We start from the raw sequence: 18661 nt of genomic DNA, 5'->3' as shown, positions 1-18661 counted from the left end.
CGGATTTTCCTTGAGATTTCCATTAAGATCTGGGAGGGCCAAAACATGTCTGATTTTTAATTTCTCTTTAGGTGGTGGAGATAATATTTTGAATGTGCATGCTGGTTTATGAACCAGTGCATGCATCCATGAATTCTCGCTCCTTTTCAATTATATTGCACAAGTTTTCTTAGCCATGGTTTAAATTTACTGGCTGTTTTCTAATTCAATTCATTTCAAGATTCAGTTTTCAAACATTGTGTAGCTTCTTGAAGTTTGAATCCTGTTGGGTTTTCTTTTGCTTTCCTCACTCTAACAATCGTTTTATCTTAATGTCTGTGAAACTCATCTGTGTGCTAAATGGAAACCTCACACATTTTATCCAATCATTATCCCTGTTGGTTGAAAATTTTGTACGCTTGGGGAAATATACAAAATTGTGGTTTCAACCACATCACATGAGTAAAAACTCTCCTAATTAAGGGAAGGCTCCCCCTATCTATAAATACTTGAGGGGTCTATTGTAATCTTTATCTTTTGGAAAGCAAGCAAAAACTCTGCCAAATTTACAGCAAAGAAGTCTTTGAGCTTTCATGTGTAAATTCAAGAATTGAAAGGAATAGAAGGAAATTGCTCAAGCTTTGAGTCTTTGTGCTACATTCTTGAGTTAGTGTTCTATATTATCTTTCTTGCAAGTGTTCTTAAAGAGCTTAATCACATCTGATTTGCAGTCTTTGTGCTGCAAGTAGTTGAGTTTAATATAGATTAAATTAAATATTTTGTTAAGAGAAGCTGCAAGTCTTTGTGCTTTCACTTGTTCTTAGGAGAATTTAGGAATAGATTTTGTGGGAAATAGTTGTGAGTCTTTGAGCTTACACTACTACTCATTGTTTTAAAGAAGAAAAGAATAGCGTTTTTTCAGTCTTTGAGCTGTCATAACTTGTTCTTTATAGCATTAGTATAGAAAAGGGTAGATATGACTTCATATAATCAAGTCTTTGAGCTTGATATTGTTGTCTCGTCCCGAAGGAAGTGATGGAAGTCTTTGCGCTTTCAGGAAACTTCATTTCCTTTCTCTCATTTCATTTGAAAGTGGTTACTGCTGTTCATATTCAATCGCTATCCTTTTCTATTGTCTTTCTTGAAGGAAGAAGAAAGATTGCTGTCCCATCCTATTTTATTTTCAAAGTTGTAGTTAGATAGGGGGAGCCTTCCCTTAATTAGGAGAGTTTTTACTCTTGTGCTGTGGTTGAAACCACAATTTTGTATATTTCCCCAAGTGTACAAAATTTTCAACCAACAATCCCTTGCCAGAGTAGGTACTGAGTGCCAAATTCTTGCAGTAACTTTCCTACATCTTTTGACTTGAGAAGAGAAACCTTTAATTGGAAAAGGGGATGATATTAATTCTGTAAATCATAAACAATAATCATATGTGTGGAGATAGCATAATTATCTGACATAGTAATGGCAGTGTTTACAGATGAAGAAAATAAATCTTATCTGTGCAAGCTTTTTGTAGCGGGTTCAAAATCCTGCAGAGTTAATCTAGGTTCATAATCTAATGGGAACATAGAATGAACAATCGTTTAGTCATTCAAAAAAATAGCATTGTTGGAGGTTCAATCAAGTTGTTTTAAGCATCCATTTCACAAAAGATCAGAAGAAATTTTTCTTTCACTCTCTTTAAGTTTCCTAACATTTGGCTGAAAACTTGGGCATCTCCTTTCAATATCGTTCTATGTATTCTACTAAATATTATTGTATATGACTCTACCTTAGTTAAATGGTAATAAAAATGTAAATACATGTTTAAGTTCTTTGGCACTTTGTGAATTGTAAAGAGTTAAAGGGTATTCTGCTCTAGGTAGAATTGCACAAATGTAACCATATAACGAAAGTGAAAAACATGAAGTAATAGTGTGTTTTTAAATAATTATGAGGTATTTTTAACTGAGAAAGTGGATGGTACAGTTAATAATAAATAGAAAGAAATGACGTGTATTGAACAACTGCAGAGTATATTCCTAGAGTGATAACTGATAATTGTGACTTCAAATGGCAGGAGAGATATGTATGGGCTTATCACTTTACGGAAGGAGTTATTCCAACTCTGAATCTAATTTGAATACTCCCTCGTCATCAAATGGTATAGATGAATCTGTATCCATTTCCACAATATCAGAGCCAGAGCTTGCAGCAAGTACCCCGAACGTTCCTGTCCATTCTCGAATAAGTTCATCTGAATCCTTATTGTCATCAGATAATGATGCAGTGCCAGGTAAAGAAAGCTCATCATCTGGAAAAAAGGGACGTATTCATCGACATTTTGTCAATCATTTAACATCATTATTTTCTAAAAGGTCTCGAAGTGTTGCAAAGTCGACCAGGACCTCTCCAGTTAAATCAGTTGTCTCTTCAATGCCATCTGAAACCAGTGACAATTCTGAGGATGAAAAAGATTTGATCCCTTCATCCTTTTTCAAAGAGGATCCCAAAGGTGATCCAAGAGATGATATAATGATTGCTCCTTTGGCAGGGGGAATACTTGTTGATCAGTCCTATGCAGTAACTGCTGGCAGATTGAATGCAATTCTCTTTATGTCTGGCTCACAGTTTGTACAGGACCTTGCTATAGTACAAAACACAACAGATCTTTTGGAGGGACCATGGAAGAAATTGGAGAATGAACTTCCTCACCGTACAGTGACATACATGAAGGCTCCTACAAAGATGATAGGCTGTGTGAAAGCAATTGAAGAACAGATGTATTTGAGAGCTGACAAAGGAGCTCTTCTAGTGAAGTCAATAGTTAGCACACCTGATGTTCCATTTGGGACTAATTTTCAAATTGAAATTCAATTCTGTATAAGACCAGGCCCCATCATTTCATCGGGAGAAGAAACAGCGCATCTCTTTATATCATGGAGCATCAACTTCTTGAGAGGTACAATGATGAAGTCCATAATAGTGAATGCTGCTCAACAGGGATTGAATGACAGCTACAAACAGTATGTGGATGTGTTAGCAAATTATGCAAGGTGCATTGATGAACCCACATCAACAGCCTCTGAAGAAGAGGAACAGCCTCAAAGTGACTGGGAGCTAGCAAAGGGATATTTTGTCAATTTCCCAGTGCTTGCATGCATAATATCACTAGCAATAGTTCTCTTACATATCTATTTTCCTTGGACAAAGATAAACAAGGTCTTAGGATTTTTCTACTTGGACTTGCCAGACTCCCTTGAAGAATTCATCACCTCAGCAATTCTTGCAATGCAATTGGAACATGTTGTCAAGCAGATCCAGACATTCCTACAAGCCAGAGTTTGCAGAGGTGTTTTTAACAGAAGCATTTAATTTCTGCATTGAGGGTATCAAGCTTAGTCATCTCATAAATTGGATTTTCTTTCATACAGTCAGATAATGCATTATTTGTGGTGAATTTACAAGCCTCATTGATATTTAAATCTCATAGTTTTTAAACTTTTATGTCATTCTTGCCTGCACATAGAATTGTCTGTCTATTTTTTGTTTGTGGTTGTTCTATCAGTGTTCTTGCACTGGGTGAGATGGCAATATTTTTAGCAATTCATCTTGCATCCTACAAAACGAAGGCCAATGTTAAAATTTCCCTGTTATTCTATTGTGATATTGTTGTCCAGGTTCTGATCATGGCGTGAAAGCACAGGGTGAAGGGTGGCTCTTAACTGTGACATTGGTTTGTGGAGAAAACCTTTCTCCATTGGATGAAACTGGCACACGTGATCCTTATGTTGTTTTTACTTGCAACGGAAAGACCCGTACTAGCTCAGTGAAGTTAAATACATTGAACCCAGAATGGCATGGTATCAAATCTCTCTTCTGCTTCACGATTGTTTCTCCAGGGAAATCTTGGGCACTGAATGCATGTGTTCAACCTTGATCCATGATGTTTGGTTTGTTTATTCTTTGGCATTATCATACGTCTTTTCTAACAAGTTTCTATGGTACCAAATTCTGAAACATGACTTTTCAAATACTGTTTCTTGCTCTGTCATGCCACTTGTGGGAACAGAGGTACTTGAGTTTGATGCAACGGAAGATGCACCATCAACAATGGATATTGAAGTTTTTGATTTTGAAGGACCCTTCTCAGAAGCAGAGTCACTAGGGCATGCTGAGATAAACTTTTTGAAACAATCTTCAGAAGACCTGGCAGATCTGTGGGTGCAATTGGAGGGAAAGTACACACAGTTGCAAGGTTCAAAATTACATTTGCGTATCTGTTTGATCAACACCAAAGATTCTGACCATGTCAATCATTATATTCAGAAAGTAGAAAAGGAAGCTGGCAAAAAGGTTAGTATAGGGTGGTGTTTTCTTGCACCTTTGTCTTCTCCTTTTTTGTCTCCAGGTGCCAAATAGAAGGGCATTTATGCTGAATTCTGGTTGTTCAAAGTTATATAATTTCAAACAAAACCCTTGTTTCTAGATTGTTTCTGTTAATTGTATTTTATGCTTACTTATTTCAAATCTATTTGATTCTTGTCTTTGAATTTTTCACCTCTACGTGAGCAGAGGGAATACACCTTTGTAATAAGATTGCAGATGAGTGGTTTGTATGAAGTAAATTCTTTCCTTTCATGACCATTGACTGTCATATTCCTGGTTGTTGTTTACATCCGTTTTGTTTTGATTGATCTTTACCATTTATTAAAACCTCACCTTGTGAAGCTATCAAAAATTTAATAATGGTCCAGTTTCCCCATCCGTCCACCCATTTGAAACAATAGTGCAACCATAGTTTTTACATTCATTCTTTTCTTCTTCCACTACTACCCTTGCCCTTTCAGTTGCATTCATGAGGAGACTACAGTACAAAGTGAAAGTACAAAATTTTAATACTTAAACACAAAAAATAGCCTATATTCAGCATAAATTAATATAAATTAAAGAAGAAAAATTTAGCCTAAAGTTCAACATAAATTACTATAAGTATAATTTAGCATAAAATTTAAATTAACTAATCTTCCACTCAAGTCTTTGTGAGAAGGCCAGGAAAGATTGTTTGAAACCTGCACTTCATAAATTGAAAGAAATCACCAAAATATCTCAACTAAATGCACATGTGATATACCTATATGACATTTCCAACAATCAGCCAGAGTAGATTTTCCACTACCATAGCCAATTTTCTTCAGAAGGGATTTTTTCCTCTGGAAGGTTGAGTTGAACCAATTCTAGAAACCACGCAAATTTTCTTCTCATCAGAGAAAATATCAGAAATAATTATCTTTAGCTTATATTCAAATGAGAGCCCCAATCCTCCTTTTATAGCTTTTGAGAGCTATTTTAGGAAAAAGCATCTTTTTTGTTGTTTTTTAATGAAAACTCTTTTTGCTTTTGCATTTTCTTTGGAAAAGCATTTTTTCATTTTTTTCACTATTTTTTTTTGGAAAGTGCTTTTTTGCTTTTTCGCTACTTTTAAAAAAATGTATTTTTTGCTCTTTAAAATATCATTCACTTTAGGAGGCCACACAAATGATATTATAATATTATTTTACCTCCTTAACTTGACGTCCACTTTATTTCACTAAAGTGATAAAGTCACTTTATTAAAATATTTAAGTGAAATAATAAATAGTATTTCCCATCCTGAGGAAATTCACCAAGTCCCAAAACTAAAGACTTTGCACTCTAAAGTTGAGGAAAGGTTGAGATTGAGACCAATTACTCAAACTAGCATTTACTATAAATAGTAATATGCTACAAATAGCCAAAATATCCAAACCTTGAAATTGAAGATACCACATGCTGAAGCTAAGAGAAGACCGAAGCTATGACCAACTGCCAAAGATAGCGTTTACTATAAAGAGTAACTGGTAAAAATATTAAGTCACCCAAAATTCCCAACTGACCAATCAGTGTTTGAACTGACACTTACTAAAAATAGTAAGTCTCAAACAAGTTCGAGATCACTCCAAAAAGTGTTGTTCATCTCCATTAGTTTGTTTGAACACTTTGGCGACATCAAAATAGTCTTCTGATTCTATTGACACCAACCTAGAAAGCCAACATTGCACTACAAGAGAACTTGAAAATGAGGACATTACATTAGGGTGCCCATGGGTTTGTAGAGTATAATGGGTAGATTTAGTTACAATAGAATAAGACAAAGCATTAACTTGAAAGACATATAGTAGGCTTGAGTGATAGGATCAAGTTGTAGGGAATTCCATTGACATGGGTAATGATGATGGTATCAACATAGGTACAAAGTCTGGATCAACTACTCTTGTATAAGGATTGAATGTAAAAAAGGGGAAATTAGAGTAGACATCCTTAGAGATTATTCCCAAGCTAATGAATACACATATGGAGCAAACAATTGGTACTTGCTGGCTCATTTTGAGGCGAAGATGAGTTGGTGGATTTGTTCTTGCAAATTTTTTAATTGCATGCATGTTCAAGGATTTGTTCTTGAAACTTTTACATGGCCCAATGGAAAATAGAGTAGAGACCTTGATGGCTATAGTGAAAAGGTCTTATTTAAGTTCCATACATATGTGAGAGAATTATTTCTTGGACTATTTAAGGAACACCAATTTTCGTTACAATGTCCATTAATCCTCTATAGAGTCTAGAGTGATGGTAGAGTAGGTGGATGACTTGACCGTATTGGGAGCAATAGATTAGGCAGCTTGCCTAAACCTGCACTTGAAACACCATTGCCATGGTGAGATTCATAAATAGAAAGATATTGGACCTTAAAGAGAAATACAAGTATTAAATAGAATGAATTGGCCAAGATGATGTAAAAATAGGAAAAGTGAAGAATCTTTGATATCACATTATATGTTGTAGATTTGGAAAAGTAACTCAATGAGCTTGAGAGGCATGTTTGCAAAGTGCTAGGAATCAATAGATCAAGATAAGAAGAAAGAAACAAAGCAGCTAACTTCGAGTTTGATCTTGCTAAGATTCAACACATGGTATCAACATTGGAGAAGTGGATGACGGTAGAGGAATGCACAATTAGGATGGCAATACACGGTTAAAGAATTAAAAGGCTTGAGGAGGATAATGAATCGATAGTGACAAAGTTGTTCACAAAAAGTCTTGAGGATGTTTAAGGGAAATGTTTGAGCATCATCATATCATGCACAAACTCCTAGAGCTTCCCCAGCTCCATATTTCTTCAATGCTGTCATCTCCTTCACAAACTCCTGGAGGCCACCAATTACCTACTTTGATCATCTTTGAAGTGACCTTCCCTTTCAGAAGACGGGAGTCAAAACTAGCATTATGCCATCTTCAAGTTCTTAACCTAGCGGTTGGTGATGAGAACAACTAATCTTAAAAGTGGGATAGATATGGTAGGAATTTCTGATTGTTGTAGTTGGCCATGAATAAAGAATAGGATAATGTTGTAAAGCTAGAGTAAGAAATGAGTCATGAGTGTTGGGAAAGATGTACAATAATGAGTTGATTTAGTTTTTGCTTGCATTGTTGCTGACAATGGTGTTTGTTCCCTAATCATGCGTTTTGGAAGGGTGTTCGAACATGATTTGATATTATATATTTTTAAATGTAGATTGTTTTGGATATTGGTTGTTGTTCCCCAATTGTTGCATTCTTGAAAAAAAATAGTATATAGTGCTATTGATATTACATAAAGAAAAGTATGAAATATCCCCAGCCAATTTTTTTGAAATTTTTGATCAACTTAATTACAACAACTATATGAGTGATCAATTAGTTCTGAGAAAAAGTATTTGATTTGCTGAAGCAACCCTAACCAGAATGGCACCGTGTGGATGAGCATTGGTCAGAGGATCTTAGTTGCTTATGCAAAGAACTCTAACCAGTATGGCGCCGGGATGGCGAGCATTGGTCAGAGGGTCCCTGAAATCTAGAACTGGAAGGAACTCAACGCCAAGTATGTGCTACCCACTCCAGACGGATAGGGGCTACCATATGACGGAGTGAAACTTAAATGCTTGAATTTAATTGATTGCAGAAACTGAAAAGACACTCGACATCCAGGATGTGCTTTCAATCCCAACAGGGAGAGGAGCTACCATAGGATGGAGGTAGATAAGATAAGTTTGGTTAGCTTGACAATTACAACCAAGATCACAGTTCAAGACTGCCAGTACTACTGGTCAGATTACAATCAAAAGAAATTCTTTCACAACTCCCCTTTTAGAAGAGAGTTTCTGATTCAACATAAATCTGCACATTCAACCGCGAACCCATGGATCACTGCCAACAGCTCATTTCTTCCTCGTACAATCTTCTTTCCTCCGGAAACTAGTTGCAAAATGCCTTGGTGACGTGGAAACCTGCAAAAGACTCAAACAACACTGCGAAACCCTCACAATGAAAAATGGCACGATTTCCAATGCATTTAAAATGGTACGGCTGGCTGCAAAATACGATTTGTCATTAAAAATAAATGCATGAACCAAACTTGCTGAAACCCTAGGAAATGCAACGCCTAGGTGAGGCAAATGCAAAGAACTAATACCCACAATGCAATTTTTTTGTATTTTCTGGTTGTGAACAAAACATGAAATTAGTCGCGGGAATTCTAGATGCAGAAAACTGAATGAACTATAAGCCTAAATGATTACAATGAAAACTCTGATGATAAACTACGGCTAAATGCAATTACATAGAGAATATAATCACCCTAGTTGCTATCTTTCAAGCAAGAAGAGATGCCTATGCTAGAAGGCTTCCATTCCTTGAAGCATGTCCAGAGCCAGACGGCTGCCCAAATACAAATTCTGCCAAAAGATCCCTTCAATCCTCCCAAGACTCCAATAAATAGCTTCACTTGCCTCCTCAAAACCCTAATTCGATTTCCAAGGCAAACCCTAATCCCCTCCTCAACATGGCGCCATCACACCTAGCCAAAAAGTCAATGAAATAATATAAAAATATCACCTTGGTAAGTTTCGCCATGTTTTGACTTTGGCCAAGGATAAAATATTAATTAAATCCTCCATGAGGGCGCCACCCATAAAGTCCCCCTTTTAAGTGATGTTTTTAAGTTGTTGGACTAGGCCAAGGGGGGATAAGCAACTTTATAATTATAATGATTATATAATTAAAATAAAGTTACTTGACCACACAACTCCAAAATCTGAAGCTAGAACCTGACCATGCTCCTGGAGTTAACTGAACAGGATGTAGAGATTGCCCGATGCCACGCGAGCCCTGCCAAAAATAGAACTTACTAAAAATAGTAAATTCTGAAAACTGCTCCAAAAACTGAGATGAAGACATCGTTGCGAAGCCCTCTGAACCATCAGAAAAAGCCGACGATGAACCCATCCAAAAAGACCTCCTCAAAAATAGGAAACCCTAATTTTACCCTCCGACTGGCCTCCGAGCTTCCTAGAAAGAGACCAACGGTTGCAGAAAGGATCAGGTTTGAGAAGGGGACATTACAAAGTACTTATATAAAATATAAATTATAAAAATTTCAAAACTACATCACTATGAAGGAGGAGATTACACAAACCCATGAATTTACCATTTTCATTATGATATTTATCCTCTTTGTAGCTTAGGTTAGTCATATTAGAGTTGTTTAAGGGTTATTTAGGTGGTATATGACCCATATATGAGTCCAAAAATGATCCAAATGACATATACGACATTGCAAAACCTTCTGTATCACTTTGCTAAGTGTCTAATTCCCATAGGCAATACTGCAAAGCCTCTAGTGTAGTATGCTATTTCAAAAAAACTTATTATGTGTCTCTTTGGTTATCCACTCCATCCCTATCCATACAATTTCTATCTATTATGATAAGTTTCCTTCACTTGTACTCTTAGAGTCTTAACAATCTCTATATCTACTATAAATGTCTTTGCAATACCGTCCACTACTTTTTTCCTCAATTTTCCTTATGCTTGGTGATCAAATGCAATTTTTGTGTCGCTCTTTTGATTTGCAAGTTGTGCCCCAGATTTGATTTGATGCGTGATGCCCCAGATTCGATATTTTGATGGTGATGCCCCCTCGGGAGATGAATCATTTTTTTTGAAATTTTTTGATTTGATATGATGAGTTGCTTGGATGTGTAGGATTTCGCCGATGTAAAATGTGTGTAAATTGATTCATCTCCCGATAATGTATAGCGTGTAGGGTATAGGGGAGACTGCGACCATAGTACATGTCCGTTTGGCTAACCCTAATTTCATTTTCCTCCTATAAAAAGGGGAAAAGAGCTTTGATTTGATTCATTTGTGCTTTGTTGACTTTGGAGAAAGAGAATTTGGTCTGAAGAGAAAATGCCTATTCCGTATTCCAGACACCGTTTCGAGCGCGTTCGGAGGTACCGGAGACCTGTAGCGTATGGACCACCAGTAAGTCAACATTTTTGACCCTCTTGTGATTTCGGATTTGATCGTTTTTAGTCGTTTTTTGATTTTTAAAAATCGGGTTTAGCGTTTTAGCGCGTCTAAAGCATAGATTAGCGCATACGAAGTTTTAAGTAGCGCATCAAGTTTATTTTAGGGATGGCAAATGCAAGAACGAGGGATGCTTTGATAGATTTTAGTATGAGATGCATCCTAAGCTATGCATGATCTTAAAATGCAATAAACTAGATTATAAGATGACAAGGTTAGTATAAATACTATCCTAACATGATATATTAGTCTATGATTGAGCTAAAATGATAAAGAAATTATTCTAAACATGCATATTTAGACTAATTCCTGATTTAAAAGAGGCTAAAATGATGAGCATAAAATGAGATATGAAAGCTTGAATGTATTTGAGTATAAGTGTGATACTACAAATTTGGAGGATGTTTAAAATGGATGAATGAGAGCTCTATTTATAGTAAAAACAGGGTAATGGATGGTCAGGATTGAAAGAGTTGATCAAGGGTTGAGTTTGAAAGTTGGGGATCCATGTTTGTAATTGGCACCAATGAAATGGTGACAAGTGTCAACATAGGGTTGGGTTGAGAAAAGGGGTTGGAGGCATTAAATACCTAAGAAGACCTTAGGGTTATCTAGAAGGTAAGGGTCAAGTCTAAATTAAGATTACCCATTGGATTAAGAGTTAATCCAAGGATAAACCCTTGTGCAAATGATTAAGAGATAATCATGGTCAAAGCATTAAATGCCTGATGAGACCCTTGGGTTGGATGAAGGTTGAGTTAAAAGAAATTCTTTAACCATGTAAGAGGGTTTGAGTTAACCATTAATGGTTATGAAGACTTTGGGGATTTAAGTGGTTGAAGACTTGAAGCCTTTAATGGTTATCAAAGACTTTGAGGAATTAAGTGGTTGAAGGCTTGAAGCTTTTAATGGTTATCAAAGACTTTGAGGAATTTGAGAAGTGACCTCCCCTTGCTTAGGGATGTGACAAAGTTTAGAAGATGGGTTAGGCTAATTAGAAGCGATTAGAAGAGTCTAGAAGGAATTAGGAATAGGATTTAGGATGCAAGTGGGAGATGTAGGAAAATGCAAGTGGATAGAGGGATAATAGGATTTAATTGAAATAAAGTTAATTTAATTCAATTTGGTTGCAATTTGGGGAAATTAAATAAATTAGATTTATTCAATTTAGGATAACTATTTAACTAAATTTGTATTTAATTAAAAGTGGATAGGGGGAATTTAATTGAATAAAATGATTTATTCATTAAATGGGTATAGTGAATTTAATTGAGTAGTTTTACTTAATTAAATAGAGGAATGCGGGTATTTTAATTAAATGGGATTTAATTAAATAGAGAAATGAACATAAAATATTCATTTAGGAATATGGTCATTTTTATACGTCTACACTTGGTACTCCTCTTTATGCGATCTCCCCTCTTCATTTGGAGTAGGTTTTCCTCCTTTTTGGTGCTCCTTGGCGCTCTTCTAGGAATCTTTTTCATACTCAGGGCTTTCCTCATCCTTCTTTTCAACTCATTGAACTCCCAAGATTCTACCACAATATTAGTGTTTGTTGATAACTCATCACTTTCTACAATTGTTTCTCCTTTTGATGTAGCTTCACCATTCAATTCATTTCTTGGGATTCTACCAATTCTATAGAGTTCGCTAACTGTTTCATCTCCTTCCACATCATCAATTGTGGTATGTATCTATTCTACATACACTACTTTTGTTGAATGTAATGTGTACTACTCTTCCATTGCATTGTATTATTAGCTTTTCTTCTCAACATCAAATATATTGTTGTTATCCATTAACCATTATGTATCCAAAATGATGTTGAATATGTCAAGAGTCCTTTTATGCATATCTCTGACTTTGAAATTTACTCTTGTCTTGATCCCTAAAAAGTATACTACTCTCCACATTCCTAATGAGCATTTGGGACTTCCATTGGCTAGACCAATTTGGTATGGTGTTTCTTTTTTTTGATCGGTAACATGTATTACAATTTCAGCTGCTCTGCAGCGTACCACTAAGTACCACTAACTCAATACGGGGTCTCGCCCCTCCAATATAGACGCTTTTGACCAGAGCTATGAACCAGTGGGGTCACAAAGGGGGACCCCATCCTCGAGGTGAACAAGTTGAGGCATTAACGCATCCAATGTAAGTCTCAAGCAGCTTAACAATCCATCAGATCCATATTACTCCTTATAACTCTTGTCTCCTTATCTCTCCATAATACTCCTTATATCTCCCTTCTCCTTATCTCTCCATGTGCCTTATATCTCCCTCTCCTTATCTCTCCACACTCCACCTTATCGCTCTATATCAACTACTTATCCCTCCACTAGGACACCTTATCACTCCAGCTGGTAGCAGGTTCGCACAACAGCTGCACCGAGGAAGAATCACATCGCACCAACAGTCACGGGGTCTTGGACAGCATGGAAGACATCACCGAAGGCACCAGCAAGCATATAGGGGCATTAACGCCAACGCAGGGGAAGCATCGATCACAGGGGAGGAGGCAGAACAACGATCCAAGCACGCACCAAGGCACGAACAGGGGGAACCAGCATGAGGGCATCGCTCGGGAAGAGATTCGAACCTATGACCCACTATCAACAGTGGGGTGCAACTTGCCGTTGCACTGCGGGGTTAACCCCAATTTGGTATGGTGTTTCATTCAGCCTTGTCTCTCCAAAATGCTTCCCATACATTCTTTTTCATGATACTGATATCAGCTTCTAAATCTAGTAAGGCTTGCCTCACCATTCTTCCATTAAGTTTCACTTCTAGTAGTATCGGTTGTTTCTTCCATTTGTTTTGTGTTTTTATCACATTAATAAATTGGGACCTTCTTTGTTTAGCTCCTTGTTTGTTCAAGTATTTAGAAAATTGTTTAAGTTTCCCTAGTAAATCTTCTTTTGCCAAATTTCCCAGTTCTTTGTCTTTAGACCTCTTTTTCTAAGAAACAGGCCCTCTTGTTGCCCTCTTCTTTCTAGTTTTTCTCAATTAGCTCTTTGGACTTCCTTATCAATGAATTGTGTTCCCCCTTACTTGGATATTTCTATTCTTATATTTCAATTTCATTAGGTTTTTCTAAGATTTGTTTCCTTTTGCTTGTATCAATTCTTCCTCGAGATTATTGCTGCTTTAGATTTCTTTTTATTTATCTCTTCAATTGTCTGCCTTCTAAGTTTTTCTTTCTTTCTTTCTTTCTTTATATTCCTTTTCTAGACTTTTTTCTATCATTGAGGTTTCTTGTGTCTCACATATGCTCTCCATCTTTGTTTTCTTACACTGCCTTGCATTATGTTCCTCTTTTGGTATTTTTAGCAATACTTTGGCATCGCATGGTATGTTTGGTCTAGATAGTTATTCTCTCTACATTCTTAGTCCTAGTCCATTCTTGTAGAATTGTACAACTTTGGGAAAATAAATGCATTGTGTAGTATCACCACAAAACCCACAACTGTCTTCCTCTGTATCTTGCTCCTGCACTCGTTAGCATAGTGCCCTAGTTGTGGTAACATGTTGGCCTTTGATTTTTTCCTCTTTCTCGGCCACTTCTATTGTTATTGCTATAGCTTCCTCTACCACCTTTTGAATAGTCATTTTGGTAGCTCTTGAAGGGGCCTACAACTTGAATTTGTGGTACAACATGGTGTATATTATTGATTGGTCTTGGATTTGTTCTCCATTGCAATTCTTGGTAGCATGTGTCAAATACCCATTTAATGCTCTTATGGCCAAACCTTGTGCTTTAGCCATACCCCTATCTATTAAAGACTCTTCCTTGGTCACTCCTCACTCCACGAACCATTCGTTCATATCCATCTTCTTCATCAAGTAACATCAGTCAACTATTAGTCTCATGTTTGTCCCATTGCCACATATTTTGCAATCAACATAATCTTTTTAAGAGCTTTCAAAAGTTCCATCCTTATTGTGGCAACCCTTCTACTGGCTTCAGTCATTGTGCATTTGTTTCTTAGCCGCCCTTCTCTAATACAATGAATTTACCAAATTTTATTTCTTTTGGGTGGGAGAGAAGTCTCTCTTCTCACTTTTCACGAGAATTTCATGCTTAAGGCTTAGTTTTCTAGCTCTATTTTAAGCTTTTCAATTTCATTTTTTCCTATTGAATTTTTCTTTTGTCTCAATGACTAGGATTCTATTCTAGTGGCCAATTCCACTACATCCTTATATGAAGAGAGTCTTTCTATCCATTTTTCCCCATATGTAAGGGTTTAACCTTGAATTAAACCACTCAATTTTTTTTTTTTGTCAAGTATTTTTCTAATTTTTTGACCACATTTTTATATTGTTGGTAATAATCTTTTATTGATTCCCCCTTATTTGTGCTATGTTTTTCATTTTACTTATTCTTTTTTTCGTACATCAAATGAGTGGAAATTTGTCACAAATAAATTGCTTAATTTTTTCCATTTTTAATCATATTTAGGGCATTATTTAATCTATTGCCTAATGGATTCATTCTTTAGGCTTTCCATGAAATCATATAATTTGGTGGTCATCATCACTGCCATCCCTACTCTAGTGATATTTCAAGATAAAGTGATGCTCATTGGTATCCTTGTTGTCTTTACCATAAATAGGAGCTTGGTCTTATGTTTGACCATAGTTGCATGAGGTTAGGATGGTTTTGATCTAGCTTTGTACTGTTTAGGGTTTATCCTTTCTCCTGATCCATTTTTCACTCTTTGATCCCTTCCTTTCTTTTTCCTAGGCATCTTTTGCATAGTTTCACTCTTTTCTTTCATGACTAACCTCCTTTGCCTTTATTTGCAGGCAACTAAATATCAAAGAATTCACTTCACAATATTTCTTAGAAATCTCTTACACAATTACTTCTTGCTCTCACTTCCTCTAGTCTAAGCAAGGATTCACTCCTTATATTCTCTTTAGAAACTTTTCTTCATTTCAATGGCATGGGGGATGACTCTTGGTTTGGGGTATTCATCAATTCATAGTGTCTCTTCGACTTGGTGGATGTATTAGTTGATAACACATCATTAGTAATTGCTTTATCTTTAATGGGCCTTGAGTCATTTTCTTCCTCAACTTGAGGATTGCTCTCATATATTATTTTCAATTCTTTTATGTCAAACTCTTTTTGGTGACATTTTTCATTTTATTATTGAATCACATCTTCTATTTCTTGGTTAACAACTTGTTCCTCCTTTTTTTGTATTCCATCATACTTATTTTAGTATCTATTTGGTCTACATCAAGATTTGGTGTGCTCATACAATAAATTGGGGTTACCAACTCCTCAAACCATTTGTTTATTGTAACCATTGTTTAAAGCTAGTTTGGAATTTCATCGATCAATAGTCCAAGGGTTATATACATCCTCTCAAGCCGTGCTTGTGTGCTTCTAGGCCTCCCTCTAGCAACCACATTTGTAGTATGCCTACAAAGGGGGTCAAAATCCTCTTAGTTCACAACTGCCTCATATTGTTTCAATTGCCCTATCTTTTGGGTTAGATTGTTCTTTGCTTTGGATTATTGATTACTTTGGTTCTTATGTTTGCGAGTGTTATTTCTGTTGAGCTTTCATTTTATTCATTATTAGGGATTTCCTTAGCCACAACCCTTGTGGCATGCTCTCTTGATGCCTTTTGTACCTGATCTATCCTTTTCCAGTATCAGCCCTCTCTTTCTTGGATCTGTTTTTCCCATTTTCTCTTCCCAATTCTTTTACTTTGCCATGATTATTTTCTTATTCTCTTCCAAATCCATTTTGATTTTAGTAATAGGTTTTTGTACTCTCATGTTATTCCCTTTTGCCATAAAGGTTTGAATTGATTTAATTTATCCATCCTTAATTTCCTTTTTATTTATCTCCAAGCATTTAAATTAGATTTGTCTCAATGGTCATGTATTATTAGATCTCTAGCCTTTCCATTGTCAACCCCTAGGTGCCTAACCCCCTTGGAGGGTTAGTACCTAGTATGTTCTACTACACATCTCCATCCCTATCATAATTGCTGTTAATACTTGATCTCTGTAGAGGATTCTTTCCTACAACTTTCTTCCAAATTTTGTAGTTTCCTCGTATGTACCAACATAGTGGTTCTCGAAAGTAGAACCAAATGTTGAAAGTAAAATACAGATCCAAGGCTTGGATTATATATGTTAGAGAAACTAACCCTAGTGTGATACAGTAAGAGGGTAAAACAAAGTGTGAAAGATCAACTTATAAGTAAATTTTTTTACATCCATACACACATTATAGATAGAATCATTCATCTCTTTACTCATATCAGATATCTTTCATATTCATTATGCATTCATACCTCAAGTATTGATATACATGTCACATATGCTTGGGTGTTATAGCTATATTTTCTCTTTTATATAGTCTCTCATTTAGTTATTTCCTCTTTCTCTGCACATCTATCTTCTCCCCTTACCCATATAATTATATATCCTTCATAATCTCTCATATATCTTTCACACTCACTTATATGTGCTTCATTCTCTTATCTCCTTCCTTTCCCTTCCTTATGTGGTCTCTTAGTGCCTCTTTGTAATACCTTTCCATCATATTCTTTCATAATAACACTTAGTTATCTTCTTCCTACAAATTATCTTTTCCTTCATGACACATATCCTCTTTATAGCTTATTTAGGCATATTAGAGGCGTTTTAGGGCTATTTAAGTGGTATATAACACATATATGAATCTAGAAATGACCTAGGTGACATATGCAATAATGCAAAACCTCTTGTATCACTCTATTGGGTGTCTAACGCTTATAGGCATTACCACAAGGCCTCTAGTGTAGTGTGATATTTTAACAACATTCTTGTGTGTCTTTGCCAAATCTTGAACTTCCTTGTGTGGTATCACAAAACTCTGCATGGTGCATGGCATAGGATAATATCATATATAGTAGTATAGTGCTATTTGTGATAATCACCAGTATTTGTCAAGTAGGGAATTGCAAATTTTATTTTTCATGGAATAAATTTGGAATATGTTGTTATTGGTATGACATTGAATCCCACGGCATGTTAGTATATCTATGCCCATAACAGAAAGGAGTATGTATTCTAAATCATGAAGATCAATGGGAAATATAGTGTTCTGATTTTGTTGTGTGACCCTATACTATGTCGTATTTACTGCCATCATTGAAAATTGTGGCACTTCAGATTCTTTTTCTAGAGTGTTATGTGATCAAATTTAGTAACCATATGTGTAGTGTGATTGAATGAAGATTTGGTAATAGCTATTTATAAGATCATACAACATTTTAGAAACTTCATCCATATGATATCCCAAGTTGCATGTCCACAATCCATGCCTTCCAATGTTTTGACTTGTGTCATATTTGCCTTCCCTAAGAGCTTCTAAAATAACATATTTACATATGTTCATTGCAAGCACTTGGTTTAGCTATTGCTACTTGTTGGACTGTATATGGGAAAATTATTTCTTCACAAAAGAATAAATCACATAGGAAATTTTGTGTATTATACTGGTTTCCGTTTCAAGGTGTGTTTATATTCCTTTCTTTTTTCCACTTTCAGAAAATCTATTCATAGTGCTTTTGTAACTACTACGAACTACTTTGAGATATTACTGTCTTTTCTCCATTTAACATTACCCATATTTATTGACATGCTAGTACTAAAACCAAAGCAACTATGTCTATTAGAAGAAAACTCAGATTACTTGAAATATCTACAATTGTGAGGCCTCCATATTATTCGTGTGTGTCTATTAATACCAGCCTGTAAAGAATTACAAAAAGGAAGATATTTTAATTCTCTAGATGGAGACTGCAATACTCATCAAGTTGTTCTCTCTGGTATAAAGGAGACTGAAATACTTGGTCACCATTATCTTCGATGATGAAGCCTAAGAAGATTATTAACCTGTTTGTAATTCTCTAGATGGAGACTGAAATACTCTTGCTATTAGGCAAAGTTGGCTTTTGACTAATCCATTAACTCCCACCGAAGTTACCTTGACTGCAGAGATTTTCTCATGAACCAGACAGTACTCACCTTTCACTATCCCAACCCATTGGCCATTAGTTTCCATATTCCCATAACTCTTGATAATAACACCCCTCTCTTCCAGCCAATGTCCTCCAAGACACCCAACAACCTCTCCTGACATACATAACAGCAAGAAAGAATGTGGACTATAATGTCAAACACTTTTTTTTGAGAGTTTCTGTCCACCCTAGTGAACACTTCACTAACAAGGAATCCTCAATTCATATTACTCAAGTAA

General features: G+C 35.9%; 1 protein-coding gene across 1 annotated transcript in view; it reads left to right on the top strand.

Annotated features, from left to right (window-relative positions):
• Window positions 1–18661, top strand: part of LOC131031075 (C2 and GRAM domain-containing protein At1g03370) — a 167297-nt gene that overhangs the window by 12608 nt on the left and 136028 nt on the right. Inside the window, exons 2-4 of the mRNA XM_057962102.2 lie at window positions 2045–3316; window positions 3645–3827; window positions 4037–4320. Coding sequence (XP_057818085.2) covers window positions 2045–3316; window positions 3645–3827; window positions 4037–4320 — 1739 coding nt within the window. The remainder of the gene's footprint in view (window positions 1–2044; window positions 3317–3644; window positions 3828–4036; window positions 4321–18661) is intronic.

Source organism: Cryptomeria japonica, chromosome 5, assembly GCF_030272615.1.
Source record: "Cryptomeria japonica chromosome 5, Sugi_1.0, whole genome shotgun sequence".
In the NCBI taxonomy this organism is placed as follows: domain Eukaryota; kingdom Viridiplantae; phylum Streptophyta; class Pinopsida; order Cupressales; family Cupressaceae; genus Cryptomeria; species Cryptomeria japonica.
The sequence above is the reverse complement of the archived record's forward strand: the minus strand, read 5'-3'. Positions and strand labels throughout refer to the sequence as shown.